The following is a 23,831-nucleotide window of genomic DNA, read 5'->3' on the forward strand; positions in this document are numbered from 1 at the left end:
CTCCATGAAAACCCGCAGTGCTGGTAGCAAGGGATGGACCCAATCACACCACAACAGAAGCCTCTGTCCTAAAACCTCCGAGCTCCCTGGCAAACCCTGTGTTCAAAGCTCTGATTTGCTTTGCAAGCCACGGGACCCAGCCCTGCTCCTGCTCCCAGGTGCTCTGCGCCCTCCGCCACATCCCAAAAAATCACGGTGGCTGTTTGGGAAGCAAGAGGGATCCTGCCCTCCTCGGCGGCTTAAATGTGTGAGAACTGGGGCGAGCCCAATGGAAAGAGCTAGGAAAAAAGATGCGGCAGCATCACCCCGGGCTGGGCTGCCCTGGCTGCCTCCTCCCTCCTGGAAGAGACAGGAGGACGGAGGGAAGCGGCGTCCCCACCCTCACCCCGCACCCCGACGCCTTTTCATGTTTTCTGCACTCCTGCGCGTGGGCTGGAGCGAGTTTCTTGCAGGGGCAGCAGGAGGAACACGAAGGGGAGGGAGGCTGCCAAGGCTGCAGCGTTGCTTCTTTTGTTTATTATAAATACTGGCCCCAGAGTGAAAACAAAATAATGAGAAGCAGGCACCGGGAGCTCCACAGCCGAGAGGGGGCCGAAACAAGCCCAGGGCATGGCTGGGGCCAGCAGGCACTCGGCAGCCCAGGAAGGGAGATTTTGGGGGGCGATCTCCAGCAGCAGAGCCCACTGTCAGGCTGATGGGAAGGTTTTGGTGGGCAACGAGAGCAAGGAGATGCTCTGCCTGCATCAGGATCCGGAGTCTCGCCCGGTCGTTCAACTGCAGTGACCGAGCACTGCTCAATACATGGCTGGCACTGAGCATTTTTGGGGGAGACTAGAAATGGTGTGTAAAAGGCAGGTCTGAGATGGTGCTTGGGCAGAGGAGGATGTGGGAGGGTTTCTCTGCTCCTCTGGTAGGTGTGGAGGAAAGATGGGGCACCCCGGGAATGGGGTCCCGCAGCCGGCTGCGAGCTGGGGGCTTTGGGCACTTATTGGTGAGGGGGGGAAAAAAATTGATAACGCTATCAGGAAATGAAACCAGCTCCTCGCTCCTCTGCTGCCCACTGCTCATCACCCTGGGATAACACAGAGCCAAAAGGAAGCCTGGGCACAGCACACTCCCCCTGCCCCATTTCCAAGCCCACAGCACGCTCCCCCTGCCCCATTTCCATGCCCAGGGGACACCCCCCCTGCCCCACATCCATGCCCAGGGGATGCTCCCCCTGCCCCACACCCATGCCCGGGGACACTCACCCTGCCCCACTTTCATGACGATCTTCATGGAGCGCGTCTGGCAGACCCCCCCCTCTCGGTTCTCCAGGCCATCCAGCGTCCCGTTAGAGGTGGCTGTAAGGGAAGGAGACGGGCGGTTAAGGGCTCTGTAGGAAACGCAAGAGCACCGACAAGGCTTTTTTTTAGCTCTCCCATCTGTGGCTGGTCCCTTTGGGCTCGCTTAGAAAAACCCCAAGGAACAGAGGAAAAAATTGTGGGAGTGATTCCTTGCATCCCCCAGCCTGAAGACCCTCGCCCCAAATGGCGCCAGCGACGCTGCAGTCACACAGGGTGGGGTTGTTCAACAAAACTCGGAGAGTTTTTACCAGCAAGGCTCCATTTTTTGGGGTTGCAGCTGCTGTGGGGTGCAGGCAGGAGGGCAGCAAGGGTTACTCCCCACTCCGGCAGCGGAGCAGCGTGCTGCCGGCAGGCCCCAGCAGCGCGGGCACGCCTGCTCTGAAGATGTTTGCAGTGGTGAAGAAGTGATACCTCCAGCTTCCCCTCGCCGCCACATCCACACAAGCGAGCCATTCTCAGGGCCTGCGCGCTCCTCCCCCCTTAATTCCTGGATAATTTCCTTTGCTCCTCGGTGTATAATAGGAACACATGCATATGCAGAGTTTAAATTATACATATATAATTACACACTGTGCCTCAGTAAAGAATGTAAACTCAGAGCCCCAATGGGCTTGAATGGCTTTAATTGCAGGGCAGAAGTCAGTTAAATTCACATTAACTTTTTTTCTGTAGCCGGCACGGATTTTTTCAGGCTCTCTCTCCCGCGGGAGCGCCGCGCGCCGCCCCCCCGGTGCTGCCATGCAGGCAGACCCCCCACCCATGCGCCCGGCCGCCATGAGTGGGCAAGGGATGAGAAAACACATGGCAAAATGGGGCATTACGGGGTCAAAAAATGGCTTCTGGCCCCAAAAGGGCCCCCCGGTGCCAGGCGGCAGTGAGCGCCCAGTAGGTGCTGTGTGGGGAGGAAGGGTGCTGTGCTGGGTGCCAATGGGTGCCAATGGGTGCAGGGGGGCTCTGGCTCACAGCCCCTGCTGAATCGACTCCCATCCAGCCCAGCATCACCCAGCAGGACCAGGCGTGAGGATTTATTCACACAGAGGAGCCAAAAAACACGGGGGGAGCACGGCGACGGCGCAAGGGGGCTGAGGGAGGATGCGCAACGCAGGACCACAAATCCCCCTGGAGAACTCAACGGAGACAAGGCAGCGAAGCCAGGCAGGATCCGGCCACCACCTTCCCCAAGCCTCGGTGCCAAAACTCAGCCCTGGAGTTTCGGGTTACTGCAAAGCTCCGGCCTCGGCCGGCGGCACAAGCGCTGTGCCGGGGAGGGGGGCGATGAGTGACGGTCGGCTGGGACGAATCCATCAGACAGCCCTCGCTGGCTGTCAGCTCGCAGGTTAGGGGAGGAGGCCAGCTACGAAGCGAGGTCTTTCCTTTCCTTCTCGGCTCCCCTTCCAGCGTCGGGGACCTCGGGGCGTTTGGTTGGTGCCGCAGCGAGGAATGGGGAATTTACGCAGGGCGGCAAGGCGCAGGCTCGCGGAGACAAAGCAGGTCTGGGAGGCTGCACAGGGAGGGCTGGAGCTGCCCCTCCACGGGGCTGGATTCACCAGGAGCAGGGCATGGGCTCAGGATCCAGCATCGAGGCCCCAGCATCGCCCCTGCCCTGCCTGTGGGTGATGGCGAGCCTGGAGCAGGGCAGGGCGGGGGCTCCAAGCACATCAGCTCTGTCCAAAAACCTCCCTGCGATCCAGCCTCTCGCGTGAGACCCCAGCAAATGTTTTCCTAATCAGAGAGCTGCTGGGGCGGCCGCGGAGTCATCGCCTCGCCAGCGACAGCAGCTTCGTTTGCCAGCAGCTCGCCGGAGAAAGCCATACATCCACACGCCTGGGATTCGCCCGCCCCGGCCTTGACAGGAGCACTGTCAGCATAAATCCCGGAGCAAACGCAGGGGGGAACGGGAGAAACGTCCCCTCGGTGCCTGCACGGCCTCTTCCCAGCTCGAGCAGGAGGTAGGGCCCGAGCTCAAACACGCCGTAAAAACATCGCAAGGAGCTAATTCCTGCAACACAAACAGCGGCTCCGCTCTCCCAGACCAGAAGCGCCTTTTTTGGGGATAAAATAAGTCAAAATAAGCAGTTTCATGAACAGCTTCCAGCCCAGCACCGTGCCACATGGAGCAGGGACACGGGCAGCACACACACATCTGGGGGCTGCTCCATCTCCAACAGACTTCACCCATTCCTGCTGCAGCTCAGAAAGGGGCAGCATCTCTCTGGGAAGGACCCATTTATGCTTGCTTTCACCCCAAACTGCACGTCTCACTGCCCGGAGCATCGCAGCTCCCTGCTCCACGTGGCAGCAGCTTCCCTACAGCCAGGATCCAGCCCAGCAGGGCCAGGGAAAACATCAGCCAGCGACACCAGCTCCAGCAGACCTTACTGGGGTGTGCTTACAAGGTAATGCCCAAATCATGTCAAAAGGATCTGCAGAGAAAGCAGGGCTTCGGCGCACGGGACCGCTGGAGATGTTGCAGAGGTGGAGCACGTGGAGGTACCGGGAGACATCTCCTTCTCCAAAATAACTCCCGAGACATCGGATTCAGCCACGAAGTGCTCAAACAATATAAAAGCACGCCAGCTGGAGAATCACATGGCCGGACTAAAGAGGACACAGCTGAGCGTCCTTTCTCCCAAGCAGCGCGCAAGACTTTGTTGAAGGAGCCTCTCCTCATTCTGATCATAATAATTATGAGGAGAAAAAGTAGCTTTGAAAGGGGAGCCACATAAAAAAAAAATATATGAAGCAGCTACTTGAGGGAACATAAAAGGGACAGCTAAAAGGGTAAAACGCTTGCAAAAACCATGGCGATCGTCTCCAGCACAGCCTCTTGAAACAGGCTTGAAACAAGGACGTGAAGGGCCCAGCTCTCTCCAGGCCCGAAATAGGCCACGACCGAAGCAAAGCGAGCTACTCCTCGCGCTGCAGAAAGCCGAGGCCACGTCCAGATGAGGAGGAGAGCACAGCTCCTGACAGGCTTTATGTAAACACCCGGCAGAGCCTCAGATGGCCCCGCAGGCGGGTGCGGGTGCAGGACGGGAGCTGGTGCCTGCTGCAGGCAGCAGGGCTCCTGCAGAGAGCCACGCACAAAGCTGTTCCTGGTGAAAACATCCTTTTGTCCAAAAATGCAGCGGAATGAAGCAGAAAGCGCATCTCGGAGGCGCGTAACCAGCTCATGACGGACATCTGAGCCGTGCGCTTTGCTTCTTGTTTTCACAATGGAAGAAGATTTAGCAGCAGCACCTGCCCACAGCCCGGGGAGTGCACTGCAAGCAGGGAAACGAAAGCTCCCGAGCGATCCCGAAGTACCTGTGATAATAACTGCTAAGCCAAGTGCAGAGCTGTGGCGGCACTGGGTAGCACAGAGCGACTGGTTTTAATGGCAGATGAAATCCAGCGTCACCAAACGCAAGGCGACACACAGGGGAGGAAGGCTAAACAGACAATCGTAGGCTCAGATGAGAAAACCACTGCTCGGGCACGGTGCAGGAGACAGCAAGGATCGTTTTCCAAACGACAATGAGGTGTCAGGAGGGGTAGACACCATTGGAAATGGTGCAGAGGCGACGCGTGGCACCAGGCAGGTTCAGCCCACCAGGCTCCATCCATCGGCAGGGACTGAGCGCAGGCAGCCGAGGGGGGCACAGCAACGGCGGGTGCAGGGCCCCGTGCCCGCATCCCCTTCCAGTCGGGAGGGACTCGCGCTGTCTTGTAGGAGCAGCAGAACAAAAGCAGCCTCTGGACAAACGACTTCGGCACAGGCTTAGCGCAGCGCAGCTCCCAGCCCGGGGAGCTATTAGATGCCTTTGCCTTAATGAAGCATTAAGCCCCGGGCTGCCGAGTGATGAGGATTTACCATTGATACTATTAACCATGTAATTGCTTGTCAACTCGCAGGAGATGCTCAGATGGCGTGGAAGCAGAGGCAGGACCTGAGCTTGCTGGCACCGCTCCTCGTGCAGGAGCCCCTCGGATGGCCATGCAGCAGCCCAGCCCCGGTGCCAACCAGCTGGCACGGCCCCTCTGTGCAGAACAGGGACGAGCCACACTTGTGCTCATGCTCGTGCTCATGCTTGTGCTCTGCTCGTGCTCTGCTCGTGCTCTGCTCCAAGGCAAAGCAAGCAGTACCGGCAGCTTTCTGTCCGCACGCGCCTGCCCGCAGCTGCGCACCCGATCCATCACACCCTGCCTTCCCACCGCTGCGCCTTCGAGCTGCACCATCGTTTTTCTTCCTCCACTAAAAATATTTCAAACAAGAACTCAGTTTTGGCAGATTGGAAACTCTGGAAGTAATACCTGGCAGCAGATAAAGGCAAGGGTCTCTTAAACGGTCAGTCTTGGACAGAGAGAGACGTTTGGTTTCTCTTCTGGATTCCCTCTAGCAGGACTCCGTTATGATTTGGGCCCCAAAGCACAATTAATGTGCTGAGACTGTAGCGAATCCAAGTCTCTTTCCTTTTATTATTCTTAATTACTCTTCCATCTGTGTACAGCGGCCCTGCTCCAGGCTCAGCCAAGCGCCGCATGGATCCAGCGTGGACGCTGGCCCCGCAACCCTTCCCTCGCCCCCGAAGTGTCAAAGACTCAAGTTTCCCTATTTTATCTCACAGCCCGCCGCAGGGCCCGTGCTCACAGAGGATTTCCCTTCCTGTCCTCGTGCCGGGGCTCTGCAGCCAGCTCCCAGCTCCAGACGTGGCCTCGCAGCGCACGGTGACGGCACTTTGGGCACAGAGAAGGGGCGGTGGGGAGGCACAGGCCAGCAGCGCTCTGTGCACTGCATCCTCAGCCCTGCGAAGGGGCAGCTGGCACAGAGCAGCCTCGACACACGGCTCAGAGCCAGCACAGCTCACCCAGGACACCCAAACCAGGCTGAAAGCCCTGCCCGCTCGGGTCTCCTGTGACCCTGAGCACGTTCCTCGTACACCTCCAGTGTGCGCAGACACCACGCCAGCAGGCTCCTGCGCACATCCCCAAACAAACTCCAGGAGGATTTAAAATAAAAACCTCGCCCGTGCCATCTTCCCTGTCCTCCCAGTCTTTCAGGTTGTTTTCTGCACCCGCAAAGCCCACAGTGCAGGTGCTGCATGGCTGCAGGTGGGTGCTGCGTCCCTGCAGGTGTTGCAGCAGCGCTCAGCCCCATCGCGGAGCACCCAGCGGGGCCAGCACACCCCTCCCCGTGCCCTGGAGGACCCGCAGGGACACTTCCAGGTCCCCAGGCAGCAGCAGCACCCTGTGCTCGGCTGCACATGGACACTCTGCGAGCCCCTGGCTGGTCACAGCCCCCTCTCTGTTCCTACTGAAGCACCGACACGAAGCCGCACGGCACCGGCCCACGCTCCCGCTGCTGCTCGGATTTTTTGGGTTTCCTTCCCGGGCCGTGCTGGAGGGCTGTGAGCCCGATACCCCCTCCCCACACACGTCACCCCAGCGCCCTTCCCATCGGCTGCGGCACACCGGCGGGTCGGCTGCCAGAGCCCCGAGCTGTCACGCTGCCAGCGGGGCCGGGAGCCGCCTCCGACCCGATCCCAGCAGCAGCTGCGCTGGGAAGGGGCCCCGCAGCCCCAGAAACGCCTGTGCAAGCCAGGCCGGCCCCGGCCCCTCCCCAGGCTCCTGCAGGAGGTGCGGGGCTAGGATTTCACACACCCTCCTGGCAGCCGGGGAGCCGCTCCAGCCCTGCTGTCTGCCAGGGAGAGAAGGAGCAGAGCAGCCCGCACTGCCCCACACCACCCCACCCCACGGTGCCAGGGTCTGCGCCTCCTCGCTCCCGGCACCGCTGCTCCCCTGGGCACCCTGAGAGCATGGGGAGCCCCAGCACTGTCCTAAACCCCAAGCCAGAGCTTCACAAGCAGCACTCCCTGTCCGCTCTCTGCCTCCTCGGGGTCCCCCGAATGCAAACAGTTCAGAAACCCGCGGGTGTTGGCTGGAAAACGCAATCCCAAGAGTGCAGAAGCTGGGAATTTAACAGCCAGGAATCGCGACTCCTTCTCAATTCCCAGCAGCTGGTTTCACCTTCCCTCTGCCCGGGGACTCTGTCACCCACAGCTCCTTCGTGGGCCGGGCACGGAGCTGAGGGCGAAACCCTGAGCGAGGAAGGAGCCTCCCAGAGCCCCCACGTCCCGCGCACCCCGCAGCCGTGGGCACCCCGCGGCCCCGCAGCTCCTGTTTGGAAGCGCTCGGCTTTTGCTGACGGCATCGACCTCGAGCAACAGCTGGGAGCCGCGAGCAAAGGCGGCTTTTATGGCTTCACCTGGCGTGGAAAGCGCCCTGAGCCGGAGAATACAGCGCCCGCAGGCACAGCCACATCTGCTGGGGACCCCCACCCCGGCCAGCGGGGACGGAGCCGGTGCCGGCGATGGCCACGTGGCTCCAGCTGTCCGGGGAGCAAGGGCAAGCGGAGAGGCCGGGCAGGGCGTGAGGGGAAGCCAGTTGGTGGCCGACACAAAGGCACCATTTATTGCAGAGGTGCTCGTGGGGGATTCGGGCGGGCAGGAGCACCACGTCCTCCCGGGGAGCACAGGCCGGCAGCGAGGGAGCCGCTGACGCCCACCAGCAGCAGGCGCCCAGCCCTGGCCGTAGCTGGTTAAATCAGTGAGAGCTACATAAATAAATGCATGAAGCTACATTTAAAAATGAAAGGCGTAAACAAATAAACAAGCTTCTCTATAAATAAATAACCTTTGAATCACCAAAGCCCTGTATAGCGCCGGGGAGGGAAATGCAAGCCCAGACTTTCGCCTGAGCCCCCGCGGCACCACGGGCAGCCCCCGCTCAGCCTCACGCACGGCAGGAGGAAATGACCCCACGGTGCTGAGTCCAGCCCGGGTCAGCATTTCGTGGTTTTGCTCTGAATTTCACGGCTGTAGGAGCTCTGCTCAGAGGCACCCCTTCAGCAGGGCCAGGGCACGCGGCCCCCTTGGGGCTGAGGGCACCGGGGGCTCGCAGGGCGCCCCGACCCCACCACAGCCTCTCCCCGCTTCTGGTACAGCAAGGGCAGGAGCCAGAGCCACCGTCCAAAACGGAGCCTACGCTGGACGCCGTCAGGGACTGGGACTTTCCAGGCTGCCTTTTCTGCCGCCGCAAACTGCCGGCAAACGCCTGGTGGAAATCAGAAGGCTGGAGGACGCTTTGAACAAGCCCCATCAAAAAAATGGTTGCGCGGGGTCTGGCTGCGATGGAGTTTGCTTCCTGCCGGCCGGGGTCAAACCACCACAAAGATCAAAATAGGGGAGGGGAAAATCGAGGGTAAAACCAAGGGTAAAAGCCGATGCTTTCGGACCCCCTGGCCGGGCAGCAACCTGGGGTCTCGGGGGGGGGGTGAGCAGCAGGCACCCCCACACCCCGTGTGCCCCACACTGGTCTGGGGCAATGGGCAAGCACCACTCCCATTGCACAACGCAGGATGCTTTAATTCAGGGAACGACATCAACAGCCTAATTTCCCATAAAAAACAGCTTTTTGGTGGAAAAAAATATAATCAGCCCTAATTAGCACTGCAATTAAGAGTCACAGCCACGTGGCAAGTAAGCTCATCAAGGCTGCAAGACCACTGCTTGCTCGCTCAGCCACGCGCCCTTCAGCATCAACCACTACTGAGCCGTCCACGGGGGATCGGGTCACAAAATGAAGTCTTTGTCTTAAGGTCCATCCGCCCCCTTCCAAAAAGAGACAGCAGCAGCGGGAGGGGAAGGTTATTTGCAACGTCTCCGTGGCAGCCCCAAGCAGCTAGCTACACGTCAAAAAGGGAAAAAAAAAAAAAAAAAAAAAAAAAGTGCCATGTAATTCTCCACCTGATGCTCTGCCAGAGTCATTTGTGGGCCCCGCTGGGACGCGGGGAGGAGGAAAGCACTTATTGAGTTTTAACAGGGTGTAAATCTCCTCGGTTAGGTAGCAAAACATCTGTGACTCTGCCGGGGCAATCTGCCGGCGCGGGGACGGGGAGCGGCTGGCAGGGGACAGAGCGGGTCCCTGGAGAGCAGGAAGGTGGCACGGAAGGACAGAGGGACAAAGGGACAGAGGGACAGAGGGACAGAGGGATGGGGACGTGCAGAGCAGCGCTCCCCTCCCGGCTGCAGCTGCAGCAGCGGGGTTAGCCAGGGCTGCGTCACCGCCACCCGGATGCCGAACTGGAGGCGGTTCAGAGCAAAAAATCAAAGTTATCAGGGACCGGAGCGGCTGATTTATGTGCAAATGTCCTGGAAGTGGAATCCACCGGGCTTGGCGGAGCCACAAGCGAGGGAGAGCGCTCGGAGACGTGGAAGGCGTAAGGCGGCCGGGAGGGAGAGGAGCTCCGGGAGCGCTGCGGGACAGCCGGGAGGAAACCCGCCTGCAATTACGGGCACGCTTTGCATAAGCATCAGGAACCTGCTGGCAGCGGGGAAGTTTGCACTGTGTGCACAGGCAAACAACCCCACGGCGGGGACGGGACGCGGCCCTCACCGCCCTCCTGCCGGTCTCGGCGCTGCCGCAGGGCGCTGCCACGTGGACCTGGTGTCCCCGGAGCCACAGCACTCGGGCACTGCCAGGAGATGCCGAACACCCCCCGGCTGCCCAGCAGAGGATGTGCCCGCTCGCTGGGCCTGCAGGAAGGATGGAGAAGGGCCCCCTGTGCCCCCCAGGGCAGGACCAGCCCTGTGGTGGCGGGGAGCAGGCACCCACTGCCGTCCCCTCGCAGCCCCGCGCCGGCTGCAATTACCTGTGCCAACAGCCGTGCCATGCCGCAGGATCAAAGAGCGGTGGCGTTACACAGCAGCAGCAGAAAATCATCACTCCTAGGGCAAAGAAACTTCAAATAGCAACTCCGAGCCCTTCTCCCCGGAAAGGAGAGCTTGCAGAGGCGCAGCACGCAACCTGAGGAGCCTCCACCGGCACAGGCACGCCGGCCAAGAGGATTTCAAAACGCAGATCATTAGAAATTAAAAAAAGATGGAAAAGAGCTGCGTATCGCAACTCGCTACTGCCGGAGCCAAGCTGGCTTGCAGGCTGCACGTCTCGCAGCCCAAGCATCGCAATGCTCCCCGCAGCCCCAGCGTGCTCTCACTCCACAGAATCCCGAAATCCCAAAAAGGCTGAGGTTGGAGGGACCTGGTCCAACCCCCCCAGGACACCAGGGCACCTCGAGCAGGTTGCCCAGCTCTCCACCACTGCCCAGCCAAGCACCCACAGCTCCCATGCGAGTCCCCAGTGTCCCACCGTGCAGCAGAAGATACAAATCACGGTATTTCCATGTGAGGACAGGCCAGGTCACAGCTGAGATGTTTGCAAGCCCATGAAAATGCAAAGAGGGAGAAAGCTCCGGCAGAGGCGAGCCCCACTCCCACACACGGAGGTGAGCTCCTCCAACAGCCTCGTCCCGGCTCCCCGGGGACAAGAAAGCCCCGCGGGTGCACAGGCAACAAAGAGAAAAGCAGCGAGAGGGTCTCGAGGCAGGAGCAGTTATTTTAAAAATACACCAAGCAAGTGGTTGCCGGCGCTTATCAGCTGCACGCCCTTCCCAGACGTGCCTACACGCTGTGAGTTTTTTTCAAGCCATCTTCAAGCTGAAGGCTTCTTCAGCCTTTCAAGTGTCTTAGCAAAAATTTGCTCGAATCGCAGTCATGTTTTAATCTCTTCCAGCGCTGCAGAGGACGCCCTCGGCGCTGCACACCGCCGAAGAGCAGGGTCCCTCCGGACACCGCCTGCCAGCGAGAAGCACCGCTGACTTTCTGCACCATGGAGCATCCCCCAGCTGCTGGATGAAGAGCACAGGGCTCAGCCCAAAGCCCGGTGTCGCAGCCCTGCCACCTGCGAGCCCTCCCGGGGTCCCCGTGCCCCGGGCAGAGCCGTCTCCAGCTCCCGCAGCCACGCAGGAGGTCGGGCAGGGGCCGGGCTGGCAGCGCGCACCGGGCACGGCCCCGCGGGGCCCCCGGCCAGCAGCAGATCAAAGCGCTGGGTATTTACCTCCTGGCCGGGCGCAGGGACACTGGCCCTTTCTGATAGGGCTTTTCATCCCTATTAGCGCCATGAAAGGCTGAGCCATGAGATCAGCTGCCAGGGGCTGCGCGGGGACAACGCTGAGCCGAAAAGGTCAGGAGGGAGGAGGAGAAGAGAAAAGAGGCAGAGGCTTAAGGGACAGGGCTCAACAAAATCGCATTTACTGTGGTCACGGTCTTCAGACAAGCCTCCGAGACAAGTAACCGCGTCTTGTCTAAGGGCCATTATTTGGGTTTGACATGTCCAGCGCAGGGGCTTTGAAGTTCCGAGGCGGGCACTGCTAGAGCCCGTTTGTCCCCAGCACCAGCCCAACGGCTCCCACACCTCCCAGCAGCTCCTGTGGGATGCCCCACGGCCGGGGCATCTCCTCCCCACCAAAACCACCTCTGCCACCCCTTCTCCCCCAGCCCCATCGGCCCGGGTGATGTCCCGGGGCTCGGCTCTGCTCGTGCGCCCCCGCCACCAGGGCGCAAGGACGCGCGCGCCAGCCCATTTGGGTGAAGAATGAGGAAGCTGGTTAATTGGGTTTTTATCAGCAGAAGTTCACAGCTCTCATCACGGCATCAAACAGCACTTTTGCTTTCAACTCGTCTTCAGCAAACAAGTCGTGGGACGGGAGCTGAGGAGTACATGAAAGTGGCCGCATTCAAATGCAGTCAGCAAAGAAAGGCGGAGAGCTTGGCTGGCGGGCACCCGGCACGGCACCCGGCACAGCACCCACCACATGGCCCATGTGGAGGGAGGGAGGAGGGCTCAGTGTGCGTGGGGACAGCAGGGGTGAGGGAGGAAACGAGCGGGCTGCAGAAAGGCCGAGGCTCCTGGAGCAGCTCCGCGGACACCCTCGCGCACACCGCGACTCCCAGCTGGCTCGCGGGCCTCCTAAACCCATGGCAGCTATTTCGGGAGTCAGGGTGCAGCCAGAAAAACAAGTATGGCAACGTGTCTCAAGGAAAAAAAAAAAAAAAAAGAAAGAAAGAAAGAAAAGAAAAAAAAAAAGAAATGGAAAAAAAAAGGAAATGAAAAGAAAAAGAAAAAGAAAAAGAAAAAGAAAAAGAAAAAGAAAAAGAAAAAAAAGAAAAAAAAGGGGGGGAAAAAGAAAAAAAAGGGAAAAAAAAAAAAAGAAAAAAAAGGAAAGAAGAGAGGAGTCTGGCACTTGGCAGTACACAGGTGACCCCCTTCTCCGCATTAAAATTCCAACTAAAATAGGAATAGAAAAATGCTGAGGAAGAAAGGGCCAGGGATGAAACCTGCATCGCAGAGGCAGCGATGGCGTGCAACAATAGCTCTTGCCAGGTTGGGCCTAATTGCATCTAAAAACAGAAATGCAAGACAAGGGGTTTAAAGGAACCGTCGGCGTCATGTATCTGGGCTCTCTGAATCCCGCTGCCAAAAACTGTTAGATTGGATTACGAACATTATGACATCAAAAATGGATTGAAGGGCTTAACGATGCACAATCAACAGGAAACGCGTGAGCTTTGTGGGGCGAGCGGCTGCCGCGGCCTCGCCTCTGCTTTAGCGTTTTCTGCAAATGAACTGGAGGAGAAGGACGGCTAGTTTTGAGTTGCCTTCCCCTGTTGGTGATGGGGACAGGTCGGGCACTATGAGCGTGCCGGGGTCCCCACGGGGTCCCCAAGAGGTGCCACCTGGAACCCAGGCGGTGCTGGGCACTGCCCGCCCCGTGTGCCAGCAGGGACTGAGCGGGACTGGAGGGACTTGGCTCTTCTGGAGCAGTGTCCCCACCAAAACACAACCATGGCAATGGCAGAGAACAAATCGATGTGCCCAAGGGTATGGTAAGCGCCGGGCTGAAGGCACTCGGCATCCGAGGCATCCCCCTGCCAGGCACCGGCGGCTGCTGGGGCACTGCTGGGCTGCGGCCAGGGCTCCTGCCCCGGAGCCGCCAGGACAGCTGGCTGCACATCTCTCTATCTAGGCACCTGATTCCCAGAGATAGCAGAACTGGAGCAGGTTCAAAGAATAGCAGCAAGCGCAATTAAGAGCTGGAGAGAATTCCGGAGGGAGGCGAGGAGAGCTAAACCTGTACGGCTGGCTCGGGGACGGGGAAGCCGGAGCTGCCCACAAGCATCCCGAGAGCGCAGCCACCAGGGAGGGGGAGGAAGGCGATTCGCGTGGGACAAGGACGCGGCGGAAGCAGAGAAAACCACAGGAAACCGGGAAAAGTTAAGGCTGAGGAGCGGTGAGGTTAGGGACAGGCTCTGGGACCCCGCAGCAGGTGGCCTGCAGGCGAGCAGGAGTCGCTGCCACACAGCAGAGCCCCCCGAGAGTCCTCCTCTGCCTTCCCAGCAGCCTGCCCACGGGCTTGGCCTCGTGCCTCGCAGAGAAAGCCCCAAATGGGCTCTGCGAGGGGGCAAAAAGCAAGAACTCCTTCCCGCTGCGTTCACCTTCCCATACGGCAATGCAGGAACCGCCCGGCGGAGAACCCGCTCCCCTTCCCCATCCTCCCAGCACCGAGCAGACACCCACGGCAGCCAGGGAGACACCAAAAGACACCAAAAGACACGCATGAAACCAAGGATTGCCCTGAACCTCCGTCATCCACGGAGCAAACAGAGGAGCAAAGCGCCCCGCTCCCCAAATGCCAGCTCTCCTCCTCCCCACGCCCCGCCGCAGCCCCAGCAGCCGGCAGCAGCCCCACCGAGCCTTTGTCTGCGGCACAGCCGTGCAGCCAGGAGCTCCCGCATCTTTTTCTTTATGAAAAGGCTTAGGAAGAGGAATCACCTTCCCCTGTCCAGCCGCAGGAGAAAAGATGCTTTTAATGAAAGCCTCCAGCTGGCACTGAGGGGCTCGGCGCGAGGATTCCGGGGATGGGGAGAGGTTACGTTCGCTTTCAAAAGCCTTTTTCATCGCTCAAGCAGCCTAAGCTGAGGGCTGAGCGTCCCTCGGTGATAAAAGTGGCCCTAAACGAGGCTTGGCATATCCAACGTGATGGCGGGGGAGCGGGGGGGCAGCCCTGAATGAGCTGGGACGGGGCCGTGCGGCGGCCGCGGGCTCTCGCAGCGGGGCTGGGGACGGCACCGAGCCGCGGCCACCCGCTCCCGGCCGCCGCCGCGCCGCTTCCCCCCCGGCTTAGGGCCGCCGGCGAAAGAAAAGGAAGAAAAAAAAAAAAACCTTTTGTGTGTCCGGGCGAGCTTGGGGAGAGGGGAATAACAAAAAAAAAAAAAAAAAAAGAAAAAAAAAAAGACAACACGTGGGTGGTCTGCTCGGGAGACTTTTGACTTTGTTTTTTTGGCTATTTTCTTTCTTGGCAGAAAGGGTTCCTGGGGCTGCCGGGCAGAGGCTACGAGCAGATCACAGGAGCATCCCCGGCCCACCCAGGGGCCAAAGTTCAGCGCACAGCGGCCGCCCGGTCCCAGCGCCGCCGAGGCTCGCTTCAAAGCGCGGAGCAGTCAAGAGAAATTAAAGTCAGAAACGGAGCGAGACGGGGGCAGAGCAGCGGCGGGCAGGGGGCACCGCCGGGGGCAGCGGGGCCGGGGGGAGCCCGCGGGGGGATGGGGACGGCACCTGGGCACCGGGACGCGGAGGGTGAGCTGGGTTTTGTGGCGGACCACGGGGAGATGCCCCGGGCTTGGAGTGGGAACTGGATTTTGTTATGAATCGAGAGAAAATCTGTCTGTGTGGGGTTTCTGGTGGCGGAATCGGGAACGCAGTTCCAGCTTTCTCCCTCTGCAAGGGGAGGGACTGCTGGTGGAAACAGCACCGAGAGCCCCGGGCAGCTGAGCAAGCCGAGCAGCAGCTTTGGTAGGGTTTGGAAAGCTGCTCCTGGGGAAGGCAGAGCCTGGCAAAGCCTCTGCCCACCCGGCCCTGCCCTCCGCCAGCACCTATGGGCTTATCCCATGGGGTGGCAAAGAGGAAACCCGTGCTCTTCTCCTCCCTGGGGCTTCCTGAGGCTCCTGATTTTGTTCTGGATCATGTGTTTGTCCCGGAGGGCTGCTGACCCTGCGTGCCGAGCAGCCGCTGCCCGAGCACTTCAAGACGTTTGCCCTAAATCCAAAAGGCAGATCTGTGGCGGCGCCTTGAGCCCCTCTCCCTCCTCTTCTCCTCTGCCTGCTGCAGGGAAAGCTCGCAGCTGAGCTAAGCCTTGCTGAGCTGGTGGGGCTGCAGGAGGGGCTGACCTTCCCGAGCACAGAGCCACCGGGCTGCAGCCAGCCCCGGCCACTTGCAGAGAGCAGGACGAGACCGTGGGGACCTGAGAGAGGCAGCGGGAGCCGGGCAGGGGGCGAGTGGGCAGCACAGGGGGGACCCCGGGGGAATGGGGCACAGGGAGGCTGTTGGCATCCCTGCCTCTACCCCAAGAGCAGCAAAGATGGGGAGCCCCTGCTACACGGCGCTGGGAGCAGATGAGCAGAAGGGACGTTTTGGTTAGGAGCTGCTGCAGCCCCTTTTCCACCACCCCATGCTCAAGCCCAGCCTTGGAGCCGAGCAACGTGTGCGCCACGGATCCAAGGGCGGGCTGAAACCTGACCTGCGGGAGCCCATTTGGCTGCTTCCTCAGCACCAGGCACGCTCAGATTGTGCTGCAGTGGAAAAAAAGCCGTCTCCAACACCAGACGGGGCTCACGAGGAGCACCCAGGCTGGCAGCCTCGCGCTGCCCCACAGCCAAGCACCCCCTGCCCCTCAGCCCCGAGACAGAGGCTGCCTGCAGGATCCTCACCGCCCCTTCCAACGGTGAAGATCTGAGGCTAAAAACACCGGATTTAGTGACCCCAGTGCACCAGCCCACACATTTTGGTGCTTGCCCCCCATGCGGCCAGCTGACCCCTGCACCGGGCCACTTGCTGGTGAGCCCGCGGCGTGGGACAGCGAGCAGGCAGGGGACAGCAGAGCCACACCGTGCCCCTTCCCTGCTGCTCACACACGCCGAGCAGAAACAGCACGACACGGGGCAAAGCTGGCAGGGAGCTGGCAGGCAGCGCCCAGCCCCAGCACCAACCCCACGGCCACGAGGGAGGATGGAGATGTCCCGGCCGGCACCCGTGGACGCACCCTGTGTGCACCATGGGCTCAGAGACAATCCAGCCTCCTTCCTCCTACAATTCCCAGTTGTACAGAGAAACAGCAGCACCCGGCCCGCGTGCTGATAGCCATTTCGACCGCAAGAAGCTCTGGGAGCATCTCTCCAGGCTGCTTCCCACGGCGGTCAGCGAGGACAGCCGAGCTGGTAGCATTCGGCACTATCGCTCCCGATCCCTGATTTTATACCAAGAGCATCCCAGCTCCGGGGCAGCCCTATGAGAGCGGCCCCACAGCACCTCCGTCCCCACAGCACCAAGCTCCAGCTGTAAAACCGCTCCAGACACAAACCCACTCGGCTGCGGGCCGGTCTCACCCCCTCCAGAGGGACCACTCCCGCTCCTGGCGCTGCGCGGCGGCCAGATAAGGGCCGGGACCCCTCGGCCTGCAGCGCATTCCTCCCCTTCTCCCATCCAGCGGGAAATATTTTCCGTGCGTGTCAGCTCTGAGCAGGAGCCAAGTCCCAAAGCAGTGCCTGGCGACACTGTCCAGGCCCCCGCAGCCCCCAGCCTGCGGCGCGGGGTCCGGCCGGCGGCGAGGAAGAGCGCGGCGACTCACATGTGATGAAGTAATCCTGCTGCCGCTTGAACTCCAGGCCCATGTAGTTGGGGCTGAACTCCTGGAACTTGATGGTGAAGCGGATCTCCTGCTCGGGCCGGTTGCACGTCACCAGCACGTTGGGGTCCATGACGGTGCTGCAGGCATCGGCCTGGTCCTTCTTCACCAGGTACAGCTTGTAGTACTCGTAAGGCTTGGACGGCTCCGCCTTGGGGCAGATAATGTCCAGTTTGTCCCCGATCTCCGGGTAGATGACCAGTCCCTTCCCAGTCATGAACCTGCAAGGAGAGGAGAGGGCGAGACGTTAGCGACACTCGTGCCCGGGTGTTCCACCCCGCGCACAGCCCTGCTCCCCCACAAATTATATTTCAGCCATGAACTCAGCTGTTCTCCCCCCGCAAAACGCCTTTTTATTTGTCACCAAGTTCTCCTCCTCCTTCACCAGCACTGCGCAAAGAGCCAGCACATCAGCCACCAGAACCAGGGGCTCCTCCCGAGCCCTCCCAGTATGGCACCAGCACACACCAGTGAGCAGCGTGGCCGGAGAGGGAGCGGAGCCACCCCACCGCTGCCCTTCCTAGCGCAGACACCACAGCTCTGCCCATGCGCCCGTGCCCCAGGGCCAGGCAGAGAGCTTCCTGCGGGACAGCAGGTAATTAGGGACAGCAGGTAATTAGGCACGGGAGCAGCCGTCAGGACGGGGCGCGGGGAGAGATCCCTTCCACGCCCCGGTTACGGAGGAATTCCTGTCCTTACATGGCAGGGAAGGAAGCATCTCGCAGGACAACTTCTACCCACCCGGCGGTTGCCACAGCTCAACGGCGTGCCCAGGAGCGTGGGAGGACCGGGTGGAGAGGAGCGAGGAGGGAGGAAAGCTATTTGGGGCTGGAAGGCAGGGCATTGTGCAGGGAAGGGAGGGAAGGTAATGTGCTGATAATTAACATTCAGATTTCATTATTGCAGAGCAATACTCTGATTTATTTTTTTTTTTCTTTTCACGGTGAAGTAGAGGATTAGGGCAACTCGGAGGGAAGCAGCAGAGCGTCCACTTTGATGTAGGCAACACAATGCGCTCCTGATGGAAGATAACGTGGGAATGGATGTTCCTGCAGAGCTATCTATCTCCGCTGCAACTCCCTCGTGCAATTTGGGCACGGTGCAGAGCAGAGCACGTGCTCCGACGGGCTGCACGTCCACGGCCTCCCCTGCGCTGCCAGCCCCTGCCTAGCCCCCTCCCGTGGCAGCGGGGCCGGAGCCACGGGGCTGCCTCCTCCCAGCGTCAGCTGCAGGCTGAGGCTGCAGGCAGCGGGGAGCAGGCTCAGGCGTACAGGACCAACCTGCTCCGTGGCTCCTGTGCAAGTCACAGCAAGAAGCCAGGGAGCTGAAACCAGAGCCCGAGCAGCCCAGGCTCCAGGCCTCTCACCGTGTGAGCTCCGGCACCTTTCCACGCCGGCCGGGCTCGGAGAAGGCAGGAGGAGCCAGGAGCCCACACACACCCCGGTGCCCTCAGCGAGGGCTCCCAGGCTGGGTTTGGGCTGTAGGGCAGCCAGGAGAGCCACGCATCGCCAGCACCTCTCCACAGGCACCTTCTGTCCACGCTGCCCCCAGCCCTGGGGGGCTGCATCACGGGGTGCTGCCCGCCCCATCCCTCCTGCCCATCAGGGGAGCTCCGGCTCAGACCGAGGAGCCGAGGTTCTCCACCAGCAGCAGGAGAACTGCCATGGCACCAGACATGGGGACAACCGGGACCATCCCAACCCCGGCAGCACAGCGGCTCCAGCAGAGGTGTAAGCTTGCAGGAAGCAATTACAGCTCCTGGAACCGGGCTCTCCTGCAGCAGCCCCAAACCAGAGCAGGGACCTCAACCCCTGCGAGGCCCCGCTGCCGCCGGGAAGGTCGAGCGCAGGCGGCGCCGCTGCAGCCCCGGCTGCCGGCAGGTGAGCTACCAAGTAGGTCAGCTGGCCCCCGGCCAGCAGCGCGCTTCCAAAGCCTCACACGCGATAAAGGCTTCCCCCACCCACTGCCTGCGCCCTGATGCAATCCCCGGAGACGTTTAGTCAAAGATGCAAAGAAGCCCCTGCCCCTCCCTCCCCTTGCTCACCATCCCCACCCTCCGCGAGGCCACAGACATGCAACGCAAGTAAACACTTGCATGCTCACTCACAGGTTCCCACCCTAAGAGGCAGCTGGATCCCACATTCATTTCTCCGCAGTTGGGCTGAGTCAGACGTTTTCTGGCAAAGGGCTCCCGAGTGACTCAAATTCCCTCCTTCAGCCTCTGCCAGCTCCCTCCTGCCCCAAAGATGCCAAACAGGAAGCCACAAACGAGTCGAGCAGATGTCTCGCAACTCCCGAGTGAGAGCAGAGGGCTCCTATCCGCCTCCCATCTCCACACCAGGAGGGCCGATCACAGCCCCTGGGCCAGCGGGGCAACTGCAGCACCCACGTGCCATCCACCCGCACTCACGGCAGGTCCACTGCTTTTCAAGCACGGCAGGGCCGGAGCGATGCAGGGAGGGCAGAGATGATAAAGGCATCGAGGGTATGCAGCTGAGAACATCCAGGCACAATGTCCCGTTGGCATTCCCTCATCTCCCAGAACTCGGCAACAAGACCCGCGCGCGCTGTATTTGTTTTGAGGACAAAGCCATAAACCCATTTTCCTACATCGACGCTCAGCCTCAGCTTCAGCAGCGCAGAGCTTCTGCTCAGGGATCAGCCTCGGATGGCTTTCCAGACTTCCTACGTGAGAATCGAGCACGAACCAGCTGCCGGCCGCAGTGGCCACGGAGCCCGGGGGCTCTCGCACGCCCCGGGGCCGCAGCAATCCCCGCAGCTCCCCGGGGAGGCCAGGCGGGATCTGCTTTGTATCTGCTTTGCATCACGGCCCACCGCCGCTCAGACACCGCGCACCCTCCGCCTGCCGCTTCCTGCCAGCAGCATTCCTGCGCGCGTGCACGTTTTGCCCTTTGTCCTTCCATTTCCCTGATTTTTTCTCCTCCATTTCCCCCTTAGTGCGCTCCCTCCCTTCTCTAGGAGCAGGGCTGTTTCCAAGCTACGAGGCTGGTCGGCATTAGCCATGACAAGAAACCCCCGAAACTGCCTTCCCGACACCTCCCTCGTTGTGCTTTGAACTCTTAGCTCCACATCAAGATTTTTTCCCCCTATTTTCTTTTTTTTTAATCACAAGCCACGGCCGGTGACAGCCGTTCCAGGGAAGACTGAAAATGGCTCCCATTAGGTGAGAGCCCAGTTCTCCAGGAAAGTGCAACAGAGGAGGTGAAAAGCAACATTCATCACAAGAACCGCAGAGGGAGAGGCATCCAAACCGGCTGAGGAGTCGCCTCTGCACGTTATTACACCAAGTTTTGCATTTGAGAGATTTTACTTCATGAGGGCCCAGCCGGGCTTAGCCCCTTGGCACACGGGGACTTGTCTTTACAAGGACACATCTCCAAACTCAGGCTAACTGGGAGGAATGAGCAGATTACTTTTAAATTAAAAGGGAAACTCGCTGAGCCCTGAGAGCACTCGCTGTAATTTTGGGGAGGATCTGCCGCATTCATCACACAGACAGAGCCTGATTTCCCTGCTCTAAGGTGTGGGGGGAAATCAAATTCAATTCGACCTTAACGACGAAACTGTGACTGACATCTGCATAATAAAGCACTCTGGGATGCTCTTCGAGACATGCAGTGTATTAGACAACTTAAATTAGGATACGGCAGACTGGCGAAGCACTGAGAAGGAGGATGGCTGTTGCTCTCAGCAATAACCTACTTACATCCCAGCCTCAGACGGCTCCAGCCAGCGCGAGCCAGCTCCGGGGACCCCGCGGCCACCCGCACCAGCACTGCAGGAGTGGGGATGGAGCGGGCAGCACGCGGCTGGCCAGGGCAGGCAGCCTGGCACGGCACGGCACGGCACAGCATGGCACAGCACGGCTCCTGCAAGCAGAGCAAGGCTGGCAGGGGGTGCACACAGGGGGATGCCCCAGCAGAGAGCACGTGGTGTCCCTCTGGGGGCTAATCCTGCACCGTGCGTGCTGGCACCGGCGTTCCCCAGCCAAGCCATGGAAACTGCAAATGGGCAAGCCCAGCAGCCCATCGCTTGCTCCTGCTCCTGAAAATGCGACAGTGAGCACACCCATGCTCATCTTCAGCGGGCAGCCCTGGCCAGACGCACGCAGCACCCTCCCCGACACCCCCAGCCTCCCAAAGCCCCCGGCCCTCGTGGCTCTTCCAAGCAAACCATGGCACGATGGCTTTGGGGGAGCAGTGCTGAGCTGCCCGGCCACCCCGTGCCCCCTCTCCTCTCCCGGCGCCTCGCAGGGATGCTCTTGTGCCAGGGCCAAGGGGAGCACACACGGCTCCTGTCCTGCAGTGAGGTCTGCCCATGCCACCACAGATGCCAGGCACGCAGCAGAGGAAGGAAAAGCTTTGCGAGGCAGGAGAAGCCCGGGCTGCCACACATGCCAAGATGTGTCCTCCCCAAGGACCTCCCAAGTCTAAAGGCTGAAGCCGTCCAAGTCGCTACAAAACCAGAGGCAGGCACTTCAAGCCGATGCGAATCGGGAAGCGTGCTCCGCTCAGCTGGGCCTCCTTTTTATCTGGAAATCTCAAGTGCTTCATGAGATCGAGCCTCACAGCCGCAGGAGACGGTTGAAGGACTTTGTCACCCCCGAGTGCAGCGCTGCTGTGACCGGGCAGCAGGCCACGCAGCCGACTGGAGCTCAGCTCCATCTGTACCTGCCAGCAGGCACCTCCCCGGGGAGCACACCGCCTGCCCACCGCAGGGCTCCTCTTCCCCGCTGCCCCCCCTGTGCCCCCCCCCGGGAGGAGGAGTACATTTCTGCTTTGGTTCATTCCCCGTTTGTACCATCGCCGGTTAAGAGCTCAAAAAACATCCCAGCATCTTTGCTTTTGGTGTCAAAGGTGGGAAGGATTAACTGCAGCCATTCCAGTTGGAAAAAATAAAAATAATGTTACGGTGCTGCAGGCACGTGCTGGAACGGAGCTGTTACCAGCAGGCTCACGACGGGAAGGCCCCCGGGGTGATTTGGGGGGCACCTGGAGCTGCCCCCCGCAGCCCTGCCGGGTTCAGGGTCCCCGTGCCGCCGAGGAGCATCCCAGCGAGGTGGCCCCGCGCACCGGCCGGCCCCGCGGCCCCGCAAATTCCTGGCCCTGCAGGTTCCTTGGGAGCTATCAGGTGGCAGCGTCCAATTTCCTCATTGTTTCGGGAGGTGTTTTCTGATGGGAAAGGTGAAAAGGGTATTTGTGAGCCTTGTAAACCGATTCCTCCGAGTTGGGTAAACAAGGGGAGCTCTGTTGGCAGCCAGCCTCCGCGAGCCGGAGATGCCTGAGCAGAGAAACCCAACCAAGGGGCTGCCCCCCCGGCCCCGGCCAGGGGCTCAGGGGTCACTGGGGGAGCCCCCAGCCCCCCTGCAGTTGGAATCCAAGGGGCAAGCCCATGGGCAAGTCCCCCCAGGGGGCAAGTCCACTGGAAGCCCGTGGCTTCCAGCCCAGGCTTTCCCAGGGCTACCCCCTCACTGTGCAGGGGCTTGGGCTCCAAAAAGCTTCGGTGGGACCCCATGGAGTGACACAGGAGTGACAAGCGGGACCCAAAGCAGTGACACAGGTGATGCGCTCCCCACCTCGGAGTGTCTGGTGTCAGGTGCAGCCACCCTGGTATCACAGAGGAGATTTAACAGGAGAGGAAGAGGACTGGGCTGATAAGGGATAATCCCTCAAAATATGCCGCTGGGCTACCTGGGGGGATTTCAGCGGCCTTTGTTTCACCGCCCAAGCGAGAGTTTTGCAGCCCCAGCATCTTCCCCAAGCGAAGGAAGGGGCCTGCTGCCTCCTCCCCCTAGGATCCACAGCATCCAGCCCCAGCCTGTGCCAGCATGGTGATGGGCAGGAGGGGGCATCCCTGCCACGCTCCCACCAAGGGAGGACACCTCCACCAGCAGCTGAGAAGCTCAAACCTCAGCCTCAAGGAGAAGCAGCCCCGCGGGAGGCTGGGGGGGCTCCTGCAAGACCACAAGTCACACCAGCCACATCAGCCAGCCCAGGAACAAGGGGACAAGGAGGAAAAGCACGGATGCTTGACCCGAGCAGGCTCAGGAGTCATGCTGGGCACAGCACCTCGTTCCTCCTCTCCGCACGTGCACGCACTGCTGGCTTTTCTTCTTCCCGTGGGCATGCACGGGCTAGCAGGCCAGGTCACGTTTGAAAGTGGACTGGCTAACGTGGTCAAAACACCACCTGCAAACCCCAGTGCTCCGCAGATAGGGCATCTGGCACCTCCAGAAACACGCCAGTGGTTAGGCAGTACTTCCTTAGGGCGAACATGACTGGTAAATTGCTTGAACATGTGTTGTGTTGTTTTTTTTTTTAAAGAATGGGTTAACACACTTTCAAGCAACCCATCTCCCAGCCCAGGCGCTCCTTGAATCCTGAGAACTACAAAACCTCTGGGCAGGCATCACGTTTCCCTGTGTCTGAAGAACAAAACGCACCTTTCACTTTATCTCTGGCTTTGCAGAAAACAGAACAACACCGAACAACAACCCCCTCGCTGGATAAGATACTCTAAAGCATTAATTCTGACATACATAGAAGATGACATATGCTAAATGCTGTTTTCTTCAAAGAAACCCAGAAATAAGCATCTTACAAGGAGGACATCTACTTTTAGCAGCCGAGGCTGCAGGAAGGCTTAGGAGGCCTGGCAGAGCGATGCTCGGCGAGCAGAGGACAGCAAGCACCCATTTACAGGGGGCAGATACTGGTACACAAGAGCTCCAGATTCGTCCAGGCTTTCAGGACTTGAAGACCACAGTAGAAGAGCATGTTTTGGAGTTGCCTTCCTTCCATTGGGTCTCCAAGAACGAAGTTAAGAGCTGCCAGAAGCACCCAGCTGAG

At 60.1% G+C, this 23,831-nt stretch overlaps 1 protein-coding gene across 1 annotated transcript in view; it reads right to left on the reverse strand.

Moving 5' to 3' along the window:
* EFNB1 (ephrin B1) overlaps nt 1–23,831 on the reverse strand; it is a 56,679-nt gene that overhangs the window by 6,181 nt on the left and 26,667 nt on the right. Inside the window, exons 2-3 of the mRNA XM_084535141.1 lie at nt 16,906–17,183; nt 1,251–1,343 (exon numbers count right to left, since the gene is read on the reverse strand). Of these exons, the coding sequence (XP_084391267.1) occupies nt 1,251–1,343; nt 16,906–17,183 (371 nt within the window). The remainder of the gene's footprint in view (nt 1–1,250; nt 1,344–16,905; nt 17,184–23,831) is intronic.

Source organism: Aythya ferina, assembly GCF_964211825.1.
Source record: "Aythya ferina genome assembly, chromosome: 13".
Lineage (NCBI taxonomy): Eukaryota > Metazoa > Chordata > Aves > Anseriformes > Anatidae > Aythya > Aythya ferina.